The following is a 16,679-nucleotide window of genomic DNA, read 5'->3' as shown; positions in this document are numbered from 1 at the left end:
TGCACTTACCACTGGAAAGGATAGCTCCTGGTGCAGTGCATCATGGGAGAGGTAATGCATGGGCGCTGAATGGGGTATTGCAGGCACAGGGTGAGAGTGGTGGAATGGGAAATTGCCCATGTGATGTTGGTCCCCTCGAAGCTCTAACTCATTGTCTATCCTCTGCAGTGGCTAGATGGTGAAAATACAGAAGATTAAAGAAAATAAGCCATGCAAAAAAATAAAACCATAATATGAATGCCATGGCAATATAGCGAAACATACAATATGATGTACAATTAGCAATACATGTGCCCCTCTATACCTCTTAATGAAAATTATTAAAATTTATCTAAAATCAAAAAGTGTTTTTTATTTCTATATTCATAGGTTTTTTGGAACAAACAAGGGTGCAACCGCACCACTGTTTTAGTTTTAGATAAAGCAGTGAAGTCTTAGCAACCTCAACAGTTTTTTATTGCCGTATGCATTCCCACAAGTGAAATCACTACAAGGACACAGAAAATCCCAGATTCTGAGTTGTCAACAGTAGAGGAATAGAGGGGATACCTAATCCAGTTACAACTAAACATTTACCCTTTTGTGCCTACAGGACATCAAGGGAAAAAAATGCCTAATAGGGAACAGATGGCAAAAAAATATGATGGGTCCTAACCCTTCCCTAAGCTATCAAACAAAAAAATTAGTTTTAGAAATTGTTTAATTCAACAAATTGATTTAATTGACTGAAAAAAACCCTAATATAGTGCTTCAGAGTACAGTAAGTTTGATGCCTTGATTACAAGTGAAATCCGAAATACCTTGAATTGCAAACAATTTTTATTTAAAAAAAAGCACAAATACCAAATTCAGCTGATTAAGAAGGAATTGGCCTAAATTTTGATCCACCTATTGCTGTTCCCACTTAACAGAAACCGATCTAACAACTGACTTCTGTTGAATGGGAAGGCCAACCAGCAACTGCAGCCAACAGGATCAGTGTATTCTGAGTACTGCTGTTGAAATACAATGGTGAAGATTTTTCTATCCATCTCCCTTGTGTGGATGGGGGAATCCATTCATATTTTTTTTTTTGTTCAACCCACTGGCTGAAAATTAAAAAAAAAAATCCATCATGATTACTTTATGACCAGCTTTATTGGTTGTTAATGTGGTCTCTTCCTTTTGGGGAAAAAAAATTATACATCCTCTACTAAGTACAACCAACCCAGTGATGCAGTCAAATACACTCAATGGCCACTTGAGATACACTTGCTTGTTAACACAATTTCAACAGATAATTATGTGGCGGTAAATTAATACCCAAGGCATATACACAGTCAAATAATGCAGTCACTGTATTGTATGCAGGTAGCTAGGAGCATATGGCAAATTCATTGGAAACCTCAATTTGACTGCTATGGAAACAATTAATATTCTGTATCGTTAGAGGAATTGCTTTGGAGATGAAGATTAACCTCCCTAGCGTTATTCCCGAGTGTAGCTCGGGGTAAAGTTTCAGTACCAAAATCGGTAACCCTGAGCTACACTCGGGCTTACCATGCAGCGTTGCATAGGGAGTCCCTGCAGCGCTTACCTTGTCCTTCGCTCCCGCGATGCGTCCCCTGCAGCGTCCCCGGCCATCTCCTCCGGCCGATGCCGGCATCCGGCTTCCGTGTTCCGGTCCCTGTGACGTCGGGACGTACGGGCGCCGGAACCGGCGGCAAATTTGAAATTTTAAAAAAATTTTCATTTTTTAAAAATGATTAATACATAGTAAAACATTGCTGTTTCAAAACATTTCACATACATTTTGTCCCTACTGCTTTGTCCTGTCCCCTGCCTGCATTTTGACTGTTCTTTCTGCCTGGAAACTTAGAAAAGTCCATGGCGTCCAAAAAGCATCCCTTTATGTCAAAAGCGGTTTTAGACCGGCTAGAGAACAGCCATAGTATATCAGGACCACTTGCAGAATTGAGTGATAATGATTCGCGGGGAAATTCGTCATCAGACACTGAAAACGATTCTGCAACTTTGCTCAGCAATGTGCGAACTTGGCGCTATATTTCAAATTTCAGTGTTTTTGGTTTGATTATATTACTTAATTAAATTTATTATTATATTATTTTTTAGGATTATTTATTAAATTATAATTTATGATTTTGTGTTTCAACTTTATCATATCCGGAATGTTTACTAGACTCTTGTTCGGACAGATTTCAATGAGTTATTCCTAAATTACAGGCCTACAATAAAAAAAAAAAAAAATACATATTTCCATGCAAAAAAAATGGTACCGCTTTCAGCACCAAAAATCTGAAATAATCATACCGCTAGGGAGGTTAATGGGCTCCATCCCACATCCAGTCCCGCCACTCCCCATCGGTTGCAATCATATTACCAACTCCAAAGAAAATGAAAAAAGTAAAGCACCTCTAAAACCATCAACTATACTTTGAATCAGTAACAGAGAAAAATAAGTTGTCACTGCTCATCTGGATGGTTCCCCTCATCAGCTGGTGCTAATGAGGAGAACCACATGGTCACTCAGCTACTGTGCCAAATCCTACTACATATAAGGCAAGGAAACTATATTATTTACATTTGCACAGTATGCATTATTTGTTCAATAGCTTAAACATTTAAGAAAATCACTTGTTTAAGCCAGCCTCTCTCAACTGGGATGCCATTTTAGTTTGCTAGGGGTGCCACGAAATTCTGGTTGAGAAAGGTTGTGATCAAGCTTTCACTGCTCTGCCAAACAATACATCAGCACAAGCAAAAACAAGATCAGGACAGCGAGTGAAAAAAAGTGGAAGGAGGAGGCGTCTTCAGGAGTACGGACATGCTTCCCCTTCAGTGCATTACTGTAAAGTGCAGTACCCAGCAGTGCAGGTGTAGGTATGGTATTGCATTTTTATTATTTTTATTTTTTTAAACAGGCTACGTGTGTATATGTCAGTTTATGTACATATTGCAGTGTGACCTTATTCACCGAAACGAGTCGCATTCCGCTGGCGGTAGGGCTTTGAAGTCTGTAGAGCTCAGTGAGGAGTTGACGGGAGGAAAGGGACACACCCACCTTCACACAGGAACAGAACTGAGGCTGTTAATCACAGGATGCGTGCTGGAGATGCATCCCGTCACTTTATTTTCTCTTGGTTTCAGGAAAACTTGTCAGAAGTGACTCATGCAGATAGAGGAACAAGGCAGCAGACAGAAATGACACTTTGTGCTATGGACTGAGCCACGTCCACACCATAGAACAGGGGTAGGGCAAACACAGAGGTGGAGATCTACCTTAGCAACATGGGAGAAATCAAAAATCACTGGGCACATGGTCCTAAAAGCACGACAGGGTGTATCACTCATGCTGTGCCTGCAACATGTGTACACACCTGGCCACTTCAACTAAAGGGGGTGTGGATGGGTAGATTGAGTGGTGGTAAAAACATGGCTCAACTATGGAGTTTTACAGCCCCCAAATCACAAATGTAAAAACAGCCCTTACTGTCCTGAGCCCCCTAGCCCCACAAAGATGCACCTGTGGCTTTCCTGCGAGCTAGCTGCTCTTTGCCTTAGACTTCTATGATATCCTCTGGATTTGGTGCGCTTCCTGAAATCACACAAAACTTTCTGTGTTCAGGAGCTTTGGTGTGCTTTTAGAAGTGCACTAGCCCTGCAGGATATAATAGAAGTCTATTATTATTAAAGTGCAGCTAACCTGCAGGAAAGATGCTGGTAAACTGTGCTGCACCTGCTATTCTGCCCTCGTAGATGCTGTTGTGCCCATACAGCTGCTATTGTGCATCTATATGGGCACAACAGCATCCATTACAGGCTTAACAACTATTGGGCAGCTTTCTCACCACTGCGCTGCATGTGCAGCACAGCATACCTGCAGCTTTCCTGTAGGTTAGCTGCGCTTTAGCACCCGCAGCTTTCTGTTCTGTTCTGCCCATACATCTGCTATTGTACCCATATAGATGCTATCATGCATATACATTTGCACAATAGCACAAAAAGGTTTTGTGCCCATATAACTGCTAACGTGCCCAAAAAAATGCTATTGTGTCCAATGAACTTGTGTCCAGTGACACTGACCTTGCATCGCTGCTACATGCTGTGGATCCGACGGCTAGGGGCGGAGTGCTGTTAGTATCACTCCACCTTACATTCCTGCTAGAACTTTAGGCAAAGCATCAGCTTATGCGGCTAATGCTTCTGCAAACTGCTACCTCTGTGGCTGGTGCTACACACTTGAAAGTAGTTTCTCTGCACCTTCATCCATGGTATGCGACTGCAGGTCCTTTTGCACCTTCATCCATGGTATGTGACTGCAGGTCGGCAAACCCAGGCAATTTGCCAGTCATCTGGCTGCAATCGACTGGTAGATTGGGGTCCATGGGTTGCCAACCTGGGCTAGGATATGCTTTGTTCATACTTCTGAGGTTTACAACCACTTTAAGCATTACGGTTTTGTAAAACGTAAACAAAAATTGATACAACATAGTAAGTTGTACAGAAGTTGTTAAAATAAAACCTGAAAAAGTAGAAGTAAAAACTATTTTACCATCTAATGAGAATCTATAGGCCTCATTCATACAGGCACAGAGGCCTGAAGCATAAATAAAACATTTTTTAATGCACCTGGAGCTGCATGCAGGCAACCTATGAAAGTGAAAGCAGATGCAGAGGCTGGACAGACTCACCTGCACAGCTGAATTTGACAAGGGTGTAGGAGCGGGTGCGTGGCCCCAAACACAGACAGTGAGGGAAATTTACCCTAACAGACAGAATCTGGAGCAGCTGTGCACGAAAACCAATCAGCTTCTATCTTTCATTTTTAAAGCTAACTGAACAAACTGAAGATAGAAGCCAGTTGGTTGTTATGCCCCAGATTCTGTCTCCTCAATCAGGTTTCATTTTCAGCGGAAAGCCTGAAAGAAGAACTTCTTGATTCAGGAGGACATTACAAAGGCTGAAGAAGTCAAAACAGTCAACGAGAATAGGCAAGACAAAAATTAGGTGGATGATCCCACAATACCCCAAAATCCCCTAAAAAGGAAAAAGGGTGAAAGTCCATAACAGCTAAGGAAAGGTCTACTTACTGAAAAGGGTATAGATTTATTTGGGAAGGATTTAGGAAGGGCAGCTTCACCCATTGGTGACTGATAGTTGCCAATACTAGACACCTGCAATGCCCCACTGGGTCAAAGCTTGCATGTGGTATGCCCTTAAGAAGAGTTCTGATTACCAGGTGACCCTGACTCTCAAGAGAAGGGGAATGCTGAGGGGTACCACCCACTACAAGGGGTTTTAATAGAATACGAGGATGTACCATTTTCCTAAACAAGGGAGTGCAATATACCCAATCCCAAGTTCCCACTTACACAGGAACAAAAGGGGGGGGCAGTTGAAGAAGACACCACATGCAAGTGTTTAGCCAGCAAGTTAAAGGGGGTGTTTTGACCATCCAAATGCCAGGGTCGCAAACTAATCAAAAACCTGTTCAGATGTGCGTAAAACCCTCCATTATATTATATATATATATATATATATATATATATATATATATATATATATAGGGGAGGGTGCACTTTCATTAAAAAGACCTTTCAGAGGAGTTATCAGACCTCTGGTTTCAGGGCCATATGATCTAAACAGAAGTTAGGCTCTGAAGGCTTACCCATAGTGGAGTAAGTTTCAGCTGTCCCTTCTACAGATCTTCGGCATTAAGGCAGCAACACATTCCAGCCTTGGTGGCACTCCTAATGATAGTGTCAAGAGCAGGTTCTAAGTGACAACATTCTTTGAAGAGTGAGCACCTCAGATGTTCCGTGGATGTCTCATTCGTTTCCCACATGAGCAAATCAGTGTTCTAAGCATTTGTGCAGACATCAGTCCCATGACAGACACAAGTTTTGAGACTTGTACCAAGTGGTCACTGCTAAAACAAAAGACTCCATACATTTGCTCTATCTGTTCTATAAAATGAGGGCCTGCCCTCACAATGGAGTGTTTAAACGAAGAATATGTACCATAAAAAAAAAAAAGAAAAAAAAAAGGCAATTTTGAATTTGATGGTAGCAACATGTCTCCAAAAAAAGTTGGAAAGCGTTGGAACAGTGTAGCATTCCCTCTTCTTTTAACAACACTGCAAACATCTGGGAACTGAAGAAACCAGTTCATATAGGATTCCAATTGCTCAACAATCCTAGGTCTTCTTTGTTGTATTTTTCATTTCAAGATGCACCAAATAGTTTTAATAGGTGAAAGGTCTGGACTGCAGGCAGGCCAGTTAAGCACCTGGACTCCTCTACTACAAAGCCATGCTGTTGTCTGAGATACAGTATATGGTTTAGCATTGTCCTGCTGAAATTTGCAAGGCCTTCTCAGAAAAAGTCATCATCTGTATGGGGGCATATGTTGGTCTAAAACCTGGATATATATTTTTCAGCATTGATGGGGTCTTTCCAGATGTGCAAGCTACCTATTCCATACGCACTAATGCACCCCCATAACAACAGTGATGCAGGTCTTTGAACTGAGCACTGATAACAAGCCAGAAGTAACTCTGCTCTTTAATGTAGGGGAAGCGGCTCCCACAATTGCCAAAAATAATGTCAAATTTCGACTCATCTGACCACAGAAAGGTTTTCCACTTTGTAACAGACCATTTTAAGCTTTGGCCCAGAGAAGACGGCAGTGTTTCTGGATCACGTTAAGATATGGCTTCTTCTTTGCATGATAGATGCATTTTTGGATGGCAGGGTGAACTGTGTTCACAGACAGTCATTTTTAGCAGTGTTCCTTATAGTGGTATTCATCACAGAATCATGCCTGTTTTTAATGCAGTTCTGTCCGAGGGCCCAAAGATCACTGGCATCCTATAGAGTGGATATAAAAAGTCTACACACCCCTTTTTCTCCTGATCTTTTAGACCCTGCATGTCTCAAAAAAGAGAACCTGTCACCAAAAGTCATCAAATAGCGGACTTTTTGTCCCGTATGTGATTAAAAAAAAAAAAAAGTAAATTGTTTTTTTTTTTAAAATGGAAGTTACACCCAAGCATAGAACACCCCCAATTTTTTCAAGGCTCCCCACATATGTGCGCATGCACAAATGTAAAAGCACGTACTTGGGCGCCTACATGTTAGATATTTATTTACTCAATGCAACCTTGTCTTTTATATTTTACAAAAAAATTTGATAATTTATTGCTTTTTGTGCCCTAAAATTAACGTAAGTGTATTTTTTACTGAAATTTTACGTTTCCTAGACCTTTGTGATAATATCGTGTGACAAAAAATTGGAACTACTGCTATTTTATTCTCTAGGGTCTCTGCTTTCAGAAAATATACGTTTGGGGGGTTTGTGTCATCTTCAGGCCTAAAACGATTTTTTAATCGTGTGCAAACAACGCAAAACAGCTCTGGCAGCGAAAGGGATAAAGGATAAGTCCAACACTCCCCTCTCCTGACGAGCAGCCAATCAGTGCTCATTACACTGCAAGGTCTCTCTCCTCCCTGCTAGTCCTAGGTGCGGTGCTGGAGACAAGCAGGAAGGGGAGGAGGAGATAAACAGCGCAATGTTAAAAATATTAAATGTTGCTATAAAGCACCTTTTGAAATGGGGAGAGATCAGAACCCATTGGAATGTCTAATGGTACAAAACAGGGCTGTCCACTGTCCCCTCTGCTATATGTATTGTCACTCGAACCTCTGTTGTCAATAATAAGAAATAGTGGATCGGTAAAGGGAATTCAGATAGAATCCATAGAACATAGAGTAGTGGCCTTTGCGGACGACTTATTGTTCTATGTGGGGAATCCCCGAATAACTCTCCCAAATATAATGAAGATTCTGAAGGAGTACGGTGAACTATCAAATTTAAAAATTAATCCAACGAAAACAGAGATCCTGAATATTAATATATCAAAGAATGAAAAAGAAAAACTACAAAAAGAATTCCCCTTCATATGGAGAGAAAAAGAGATAAAATACCTAGGAATAAAACTCACTGCCTCATCTAAGCATTTGTATAGATTAAATTATATCTCTTTGATAAATGAGATCAGGGAAGAATTAAAAAGACTAGGAGGAAATCCATCCTGGATAGGACGTATAAACCTAGTCAAAATGGTAATTATGCCAAAAATACTGTATAGATTTCAAATGGTACCAATTAAAATTCCAGAAGCCTTCTTTAAGATAATGAAAAAAATGTTAACAAGATACATATGGAAGAATAAAAAACCTAGAATAGCATATGAAACATTGAGCAGGACTAAAGAGAAAGGGGGATTGGGTCTACCAGATGTCAAGAGATACTATAAAGCAGTGGTTTTAGCAAGAATATATGACTGGACATTTAACCATAAGGGGAAAAGTTGGGTAACAATTGAAAATGATCTTAGCGGCATTAGATTGAGTCAGATGATATGGGTTCCACCACAGTTCAGGGGAATTAAAGAAAGCACAAGTATCTACACTTTAAATGTCTTTAGGGTATGGGACAATTTACACAAAAACATGAAATGGGAATTTAATTCTATATTAATGCCTCTCACAAATACTGAGTACTTTCCCCCGGGAAAGAATAAGATATCAGGGAGATGGTTTAGAAAGGAGGATACCCAACTGAGAGATGTTTTGGTGGAGGGTGAATTGAGATCACTTAAAGATTTAATAGAGAAGAAGGGAGATATTTTTATTAGAATAGATGAGTGGAAATATCAATTGAAATGTTTTATTGGAAATTTACCGAAACCCGAGAATAAAACAGGAGTGGAATATGTTTGAAAGGTTGTTAGAGACACGAAGGGATGGGAAGCACGGTATTTCAAAAGTGTATAGAATACTCACAGAATTAGACACAAACACAAAGTTAGATTTTATTACAAAATGGGAAAGGGATATGGGAGCTGAGTTTGATGAAGATAGACAGAGAAAGATGTTTAGATTGATACACGATAATGTTAGTATGAGAGAGGATGAGGTTAATTATAAGTGTGTGACACAATGGCACATTACACCGAGTGTAGAGCACAAGATGAATGGGGAAAACTCAAATATGTGTTGGAGAGGATGTGGAGAGATAGGCACGGTGTTTCACATATGGTGGGAATGTCCGAAAATCCAGGCTTTTTGGAAGATAATAGTTAAATTGATTGAAGAAATAACTGAAATTGACATAGGGTTAGACCCAACGACGTGCCTCCTACACAATGTGGAGACATCTGTAAATAAATATAAAGATTCAGGTATTTGGTACTTCTTGAATGCGGCGAAAGGGTTGATACCCAAGTTTTGGCGGAAAGCTGAGGTACCGAAGGAGGAAGACTGGATTAATAGAGTAAACCAGATAGGTAGAATGGAAAGATCATACCATATACAGGAAGATAAGATGAGAGTTTATTCCAGGAGATGGGAAAAATGGGAAAGAGCAGGATTGAAAGAGAAATATAGGAAAATATGAACTAAGATGTTAGCAAAAAAAAAAAAAAATTAATAAGCCTCAAGAGATTAGAATGGGCTAGAGTCCGCAGAGGGGGAGGAGGGGGGATGAGGGGCGGCAAGGGGGGGTAGTGGGATGGGAAAGAAAAGAGTTTTTAGCAAGGGAAAGGTAGAAATGCTATAAATGTCTATTTGTATGAGAATTATTTCCCTTTTTGGGTTTTTGTATTAACATGAAAAATTTAATAAATATTTAAATTAATATAGAAAAAAAATATATATATAAAAAGCACCTTTTGTTTTTAAAAGCCCCAGACATTACTTAAAACAGATTTAAATATGGTTTCTGGTTAAAATTTATGTTTTTTTATCAGGACAAGTAGATTGAAACCCTGATTTAGTCCCTGGTCAAGTAGTTTTTTTTTTTTCAAACATTTCCATACCCGTAGCTGCAGGCATCATCCCAGTATAACCACTCAAAGTCCAGCGACGTACCAGTACGTTGCAGGTCCATGTTGTGTATATATGTAACCGCAGACAACATGGTCATATGATGAATTGGGTCTGTGGACCAATATGACTGCAATTTATTCTTTTTTGTAACGCCTATGTTGAGAGTTAGGCCCAAAAGTTTTGTTTCCATGCAAATTGTCTGGCAAAAGCTAAAATTTGGGTGGGCAGCCATGTATTATTGTGCTTATAAATTGCTTTGGCCCCAAGGGGCGGGTCTCCACAGTTTATCTTTTTTTGATGGACCTTAACAGTAAGCTTTCCTATATGAAGCTATGGGAAAAGGATTTACAGATTTCCGGGGATTTGTCGGACTGGCAGGACACAGCAAACGACGTATCCAAGATTTCAATGCTATACTGATAGAATCCAATTACAGAACTCTATTACACTGGTATTTAGTACCGACTAGGAAAGCAAAGATGCACTCTCTCCAAACTGTTTTTGCCAATGCGGTCAGCCAGGAACAAGGTTTCATGTGTGATGGCAATACCCCAAGGTGTCCTGATTTTGGATACAAATTTCAACCTCATACCCTTGGTCATGGATGTTAACCTTACTCAAGCCCAAGAAATAGCCTTGTTCTAGAAATTAGATGCTGAAATCCCAAAATGGCCTAAAGTGCTTATACTTTATATGCTCTTGGCAGCAAGAATCGCAATAGAGCGTTGTTGGAAGACAACAGTGGTGCACTTAGATTATGTTAAACATGAATTAAACTGGGATTATGGTAAATGATAAACTCACCTGTACCCTCCATAATACTACTACTAAATTTCAGAAACCGTGGGAACCCTGGATTCAATGCATCTCTCCTTTGGACCAAGAGTGGATGGATCTTCCTAGTAGGTCAATGGGACACCCTCCCCTCTCTTTCTCTTTTTTCCCCTTTTTTAAGAAAAGGAGCATCATACTTCCTAATTTCATTACTCATATAGACCTGCTAGGTTTTGATTGATTTAGTGGATTCCTGGGATGTGCTGTATGACGGATGCTCCCGCTAACGTGCTGTGTGACCTGTTTGCAAGGTGCATCCTCTAAGAACAAAATGGTTGTCAATATTTGTATACTGCACTCCCCTCCCTATACGTGGGATATATTTATTTTTGTTTTTCTTTATTCTATTTGTACCTGCAACATATATGGAACAAATTATACGTACTGTTGAAAACTTTTATTAAAAACACATTGAAATATAAATTGCTTTGGCCCACAATCAATTCATACAAATATTCAGTGAAAAACAGCGGAGGGGCAGCTAATGCTGGCAGTGAATGGGTCTTATCCTGCTAACACTGTGTTTCTGGGGACACTATACTAAGGTGGCACTAGTACAGTTCTGTTGGTGATCAATATATTGATCTGTACAAATACTATACTAGTAATGGCGGTGATCAGGGACCTATAGCGTGAGTGCGATAGTGTGTGGGCAATCTAACGCTAGCTGACCTTGGCTGGGAGGGGTGCTAACTGACCCTAACTCTATCTGATGTCACTAGTGGCAGTAATAGAGTGATCAGTGAAAAATTCTATATACTGACATTGTACTAATGGCACTGGGTGAGTGATGGGGTTAATAGAGACAATCAAAGTGTTAAATGTGCTAATCAAAAGTGTATAAAATGTAGTGCTTTTACTCAGTGTGGTGTTCTCTCTCCTCTACTTGGACCAGCATAGGGGGGGACGCACATACACCTGGAAATAGAAAGCGACAGGATACCCCGCTTTGCCCAAAGCTGTCGCTCGCCCGCACATCGGCAAGTGTTGGAACTGTTGACAAGTGCTCTAAATATTTTATTTAAACCTTTTTTTTTTTCCATTCTAAATGCTTTCATCTCAGTAGTGCAATGTTACCATAGTAACATTGTACAACTCTGGGGGGGTGATCAGGGTTTTTGTTTGTTTTGTTTTTTTTTTACACTTTGCACTGCAGGAGTAATAAAGATTATTGCTCTGCAATGCAATGCTTGCTTTGAACTGTCATAAATGGGTTACGTTCCTGACAGTTCAAAATACAGTGATCTGTGATTGGCTCCAGCTGGTCATATGGTACAGGGTGCTGGGATTGGCCCATGTACCATGTGAGAACTGTGGGCCAATCATAGCTCACCAGGAACAGAAGCAAAGCTATTATGAATCAGATTCATTCATAACAGCTTTGCTAGCATTGTGATTATGTGATCACATGATCACTGGGCCCCGATTACTGGGATCCGCATTCCGCTGTATCCTGTGTTAGTACAGGAAGAGTCACATACCCGTACGTCGCTTTGCCTGTAGTTGCCGCCTGTCCGCAGTAAAAGTAGCGGTTAGCAAGTAGTTAAAATGCGCACCCATTAAAGATCTAACTTGCAGCAGCAGTTGGTTTTGTTGGAAAAAGAGGGTAAAATCCTTTATATCTCTAACCAAATGAACCCCTTAGATAAGTGAGGCAGGATTCCAGACGCGGTTTGTTAAGCACGAAAACACACAGGGGTGGATTTACAAAAGGCAAATAGACTATGCATTTTTTGCAAGTGCAGTTGCACTCATTTTCTCCAGTGCTTAGTAAATGTGGTAAAGCTCTGCAGATTTCCATTACCGAATCATATGCAAGCAAAAATGTTTAACTTTTTTTTTTTTGCACCCGATTGGGTATTCCTTAAAAAGTGAAGCTTTACCACATTTACGTTTACCAAGGAAAATAAGTGCAACTGCACATGCAACTGTACAGTCTATTTGCCTTTAGTAAATCCACCCCACAGGGTACCTTTCTAGGCTACTGCATTGAAAAGTTGAAAGAAGGGCTCTGCTTTTCGCCTGAAGTAGAACTTTTTCATTTTGGAAAGAGCAAAGGAGGGTTATAAGCCGTCAGTTTTTTGTTATTTTTGCTATCTGTGTCCCATTCCAGAAATTTCTCTTAACTTCCTGTACCATAGCCAAACAGGGAGTGAGAGGCAATCCCTGCAAATTAAGGGAATTCCTTGAGGATCCCCAGGTCACCAGAACTAGTGTCCCCATTGGACGATTTCCCCACTATTACTTTTCTGGGGACAACCCACAATTTGGGATTTTCTTTACATTCATTGATAATGGTAAACAGCACAAATAGAGAGGGTGAATCTCCCTAATGAGGGCACAGACTGCAACCAAAACCTGACAGGAGTTGTAATCCCTCTGCACTCTAGCCAAAATTAAAAAGTTTTGCCTTTAGTTATACTTGAAGTAGAAACCACGCAAGAGAGGTGATGAAACTAATGGAAACCAGCTCTAGATCAGTCATAAGAATCACATAATACAAACTTAAGTACAACATATGCACACTGAAAGAAAGGGTCAATTTAGTAGTACAATGCCGTATAGGTACACAATGAATCACGATATATAAGCCCAGAAAAAATTTGGGTCAATATTCTGAAGTGTGAATATTAGGAGCATCACATTCCCTTATCTAGCTGGTTGTAGAACCTCAGGCTGTAAACAAGGTGTTGGGAAGCACACAAAGATTGTAATTGAAGCAAACAAATTAAAAATGTTGTGTTATCTTGGCACTTACCACTCTCTGTGGTTGCACCGTTACAAATGGGGTCAGAGAGGCCAAATGAGGCGGCTGGTGTGGTGGCAGCGGTGGGTGAGGGTGCAAGATGTAATGTTCGCTGGATAAGAGAGGAGGAAATGGCTGGTACGAGACAGGAAGCTGCTGCATGGTGCACCCTGGGATGATCTTTAAGAAAAGTAGTACTAGTTATTGCTTCAAACAAAATATATTACTAATTACAGCATCAAACAATTCACAGGTTATTTTATTAAATTAGACATTCATTTGTACATGGTCAGATTATAAAACTGTTAAAATTACTCAAGCAAATCAATTTGCACAAATATTTTGTTTGAAACGGAGTACTAGGCTCACTCAGGGCAAAGCAACATGTCCACCTTAGAAAATTTCATATTTACTTTCCACTCATTCCCCTGTCTAACTCTTCACCAACTGGAGTAAAACCTGATGCTTCTGGGAATAGAAGTAGTTGACTCTCTCCCCTGTCTCCCCACAATGCAGCTAACCAATAGACCTAGTTGCTGTTCAGTGGGAGCAAAAGAAAGGGCACCCAATTCTGTGTAAGCTCCAATCCAGTATTGAGATATAGGCTGAAAGGGGAGCACATGGAAGACAAGTATGTCATCCGCACTTTTCCTGACATTTTTAACCTCTTAAAGAAAATGCCTAATAGTTTTCAAAAATTAAAAAGATACACTAATCAATAAAACTATATGCCACCATCAGCCATTGCTAGAATTAGTAAAACCTAACCATTTTTGTTATTACACAACATAAATCATAGAACACTGAATTATAGACTGCCCCCCACCCTTACTTAGTCTGCAGGACACTAAACTCTGGAAGTAAAAATTCTATTCCAAGTATGTATTCTTAACTTAAAGTACCTTCTATTGCTTTCAGCCACCTCCGGACTTCTGTTACAGGGTGGCTACATTCATTCTCCATGGTCCCAATTGTATGTAAAAATGTAGCCATCCACTATTCCTAAAATGGATTAGGTAGTATGGGATTTGTAGTATGCATAGAGCAGTGCACATGACTGCAACCAACGTATACTTCAAATTCCAAACAAATGTAAATGAAAGGGAAATTAGAGATTTAGGAGCTCACAGGGGATGTTGCAAGGAGGAAAAAACTGTAAGAAATAATTTCATGAGAAAATATATTACAAGGTCATTAAAGACAAATTCCAGGTATCAATATATTATATAATTAAATCAGTCCAGCTTGGACCACGGTAGCTATGCATATACCATACCTGGCTGATGCTCCTGGAAGCTGGAAATAATTGAAGTAGACACCGCTACCCTAGTGATCTCCACTTGTTTCTGGATCCTGCGCCGAGCAGCAGCCCTGCTGCATTCTCAGCGCAGGAGATCAACCACTTGCCATGACCACCCTACTTTGTCCAATCAGAGAACGTTGTACATTCATTCAGTAAATGCACAATATTCTCAAAATTGTGCCCATGCTTAGTGGCCCAACTCCTGTATTAAGTAAGCAAAAGTGCATCCACTTGGCATGAGACCCAAAAACAAGTAAAGATCACTGGAGAAATAGTTTACTTTAGTGATTTCCAGCTTCAAGCGACAGCAGCCAGGTATGGTATATACATAGTTACATGGGTCCAAACTGGACCCATGCAACTATGTATAAAAATATCCATACCTTGAATTCATCTTTAAGCAGTGGATGTGTATAGATTATTTTTGGAATATAAAGTCATTGTTTAGGGTCACCTTAAGGAATGCCAGAATTGCATAATAGGCAATAAAACTCTGTTTTCTGTCAAAGTGCAAATCCCTTGCCCATCCTGATGCAAACCAAAAAAATTAAGAAGGCAGTACTTGAATGATAAATTAAGGTGACATAGAGTTTTATTTTTTTTACTGCATTTTTTGCAGGGACTTTAAAATTAGGGGTGAGAATCAGAATTGAAACGAATGTTAACTTTTAAAATTAGCATCCCTTAGCTGACTGCTGCCTTAATTGGCCTACTGACAGCTATGTGCATCTTGCAATTTCAGCAGCTCACTTCAACTACCTGCCACACTTAAAGGCTAAATTCACCACTTTTGTTTACTTTTTTTTCCTAAACTCCAGATTTCCTATGTACCAATATAACATTAATGTACTTATTTTGCAGAAATAAAAAAGCTTTCAATTTATTCTACACACTCTTACAGTGTCCACATGGCTGTATAAAAAAAGCTGCTCTATTATTTCTCCCTTACTTCCTGGACACGTTTAGGTCATGACACGGGAGTTGAGCAGCTGACCTCACTGGCACACACCCTGCATCACCTACCCTCCTACCTACCACCCACTTCAAAGTGCACGTCTTTTTTTTAAATGAAATGCAGTGATCACTGTTCTCATTAAATACAAAGACATCAATTTTTTTTTTCCTACTTTAACTTTCACCTTGCATAGATCATTCATTTGACAGTGTGCTGAGCGATCCGATAACAGCCTGTGTGAATAGCTGTAGTATTGAAAACAGGAGACGTGTGTTCTGGGTTCTGTAAAGCGCACCACACACTATACAATCAGATTATAAAATCTCCTTTAGTTCTACCATCAAATATGTAGTGCAAGGGCCTGCCTGATTGGATACAGAGTGAATGGGTAGATAGGAGTGTCCTCCTATTCCATAGTTCTGGGACATCTAAAGGAAATTGTACAGAGATTGTATAATCAGACTGCATAGTGTATGGTCATCTTTATAAAAGTACATAGAAGGAAGTGGATGGAGACACTCAGCTGTCAAGCCCCATTCACATCTCTTCTCCAAATAATGGACTTTTTTTTATACAGCCATGTGGACACTGGAGGTAAGGGTGTGTAGAATAAATGGAAAGCTTTTTATTTCTGCAAAAGAAGCACACTACTGCCATAGTGCTACATAGGGTAGCTGGGCAAAAAACAAACAAACAAAAAGGTGGACTTAGCCTTTAAAGCTGAACAACATGAAAGTTGTAAACATCAGCTTCAGGCTCCTCTTAGGTACTGGTAACAGGACAAATCCACAGCAGGGGACAAGGTCTGTGTGCAGGCATATCCAATAAATGGCCTTTTCTCTCAAAGCAGCCCAGCCTGCAGACAGATTATTCCCCGTTTAGCTTTATCCCAGCACCAGTTTCAAAATTGAAGGCCTACCGCTGTTTAAAGTATAGTATTGCAACAGTCTT

The 16,679-nt window shown here is 40.0% G+C and overlaps 1 protein-coding gene across 7 annotated transcripts in view; it reads right to left on the bottom strand.

The window, feature by feature from the left end:
• Nucleotides 1-16,679, bottom strand: part of LOC149462317 (RING finger protein 44-like) — a 95,774-nt gene that overhangs the window by 17,084 nt on the left and 62,011 nt on the right. For 6 of the 7 annotated variants that reach the window (XM_089677118.1, XM_089677120.1, XM_089677117.1 and 3 more), the window contains exons 5-6: nucleotides 13,483-13,650; nucleotides 10-171 (exon numbers count right to left, since the gene is read on the bottom strand). In XM_089677118.1, the coding sequence (XP_089533244.1) occupies nucleotides 10-171; nucleotides 13,483-13,650 (330 nt within the window). The remainder of the gene's footprint in view (nucleotides 1-9; nucleotides 172-13,482; nucleotides 13,651-16,679) is intronic. The other variant, XM_089677121.1, reaches the window with a different exon arrangement.

This window comes from Staurois parvus, unplaced genomic scaffold, assembly GCF_062004578.1.
Source record: "Staurois parvus isolate SC_StPar_1 unplaced genomic scaffold, SC_StPar_1.0 ptg000177l, whole genome shotgun sequence".
Classification (NCBI taxonomy): Eukaryota; Metazoa; Chordata; class Amphibia; order Anura; family Ranidae; genus Staurois; species Staurois parvus.
The sequence above is the reverse complement of the archived record's forward strand: the minus strand, read 5'-3'. Positions and strand labels throughout refer to the sequence as shown.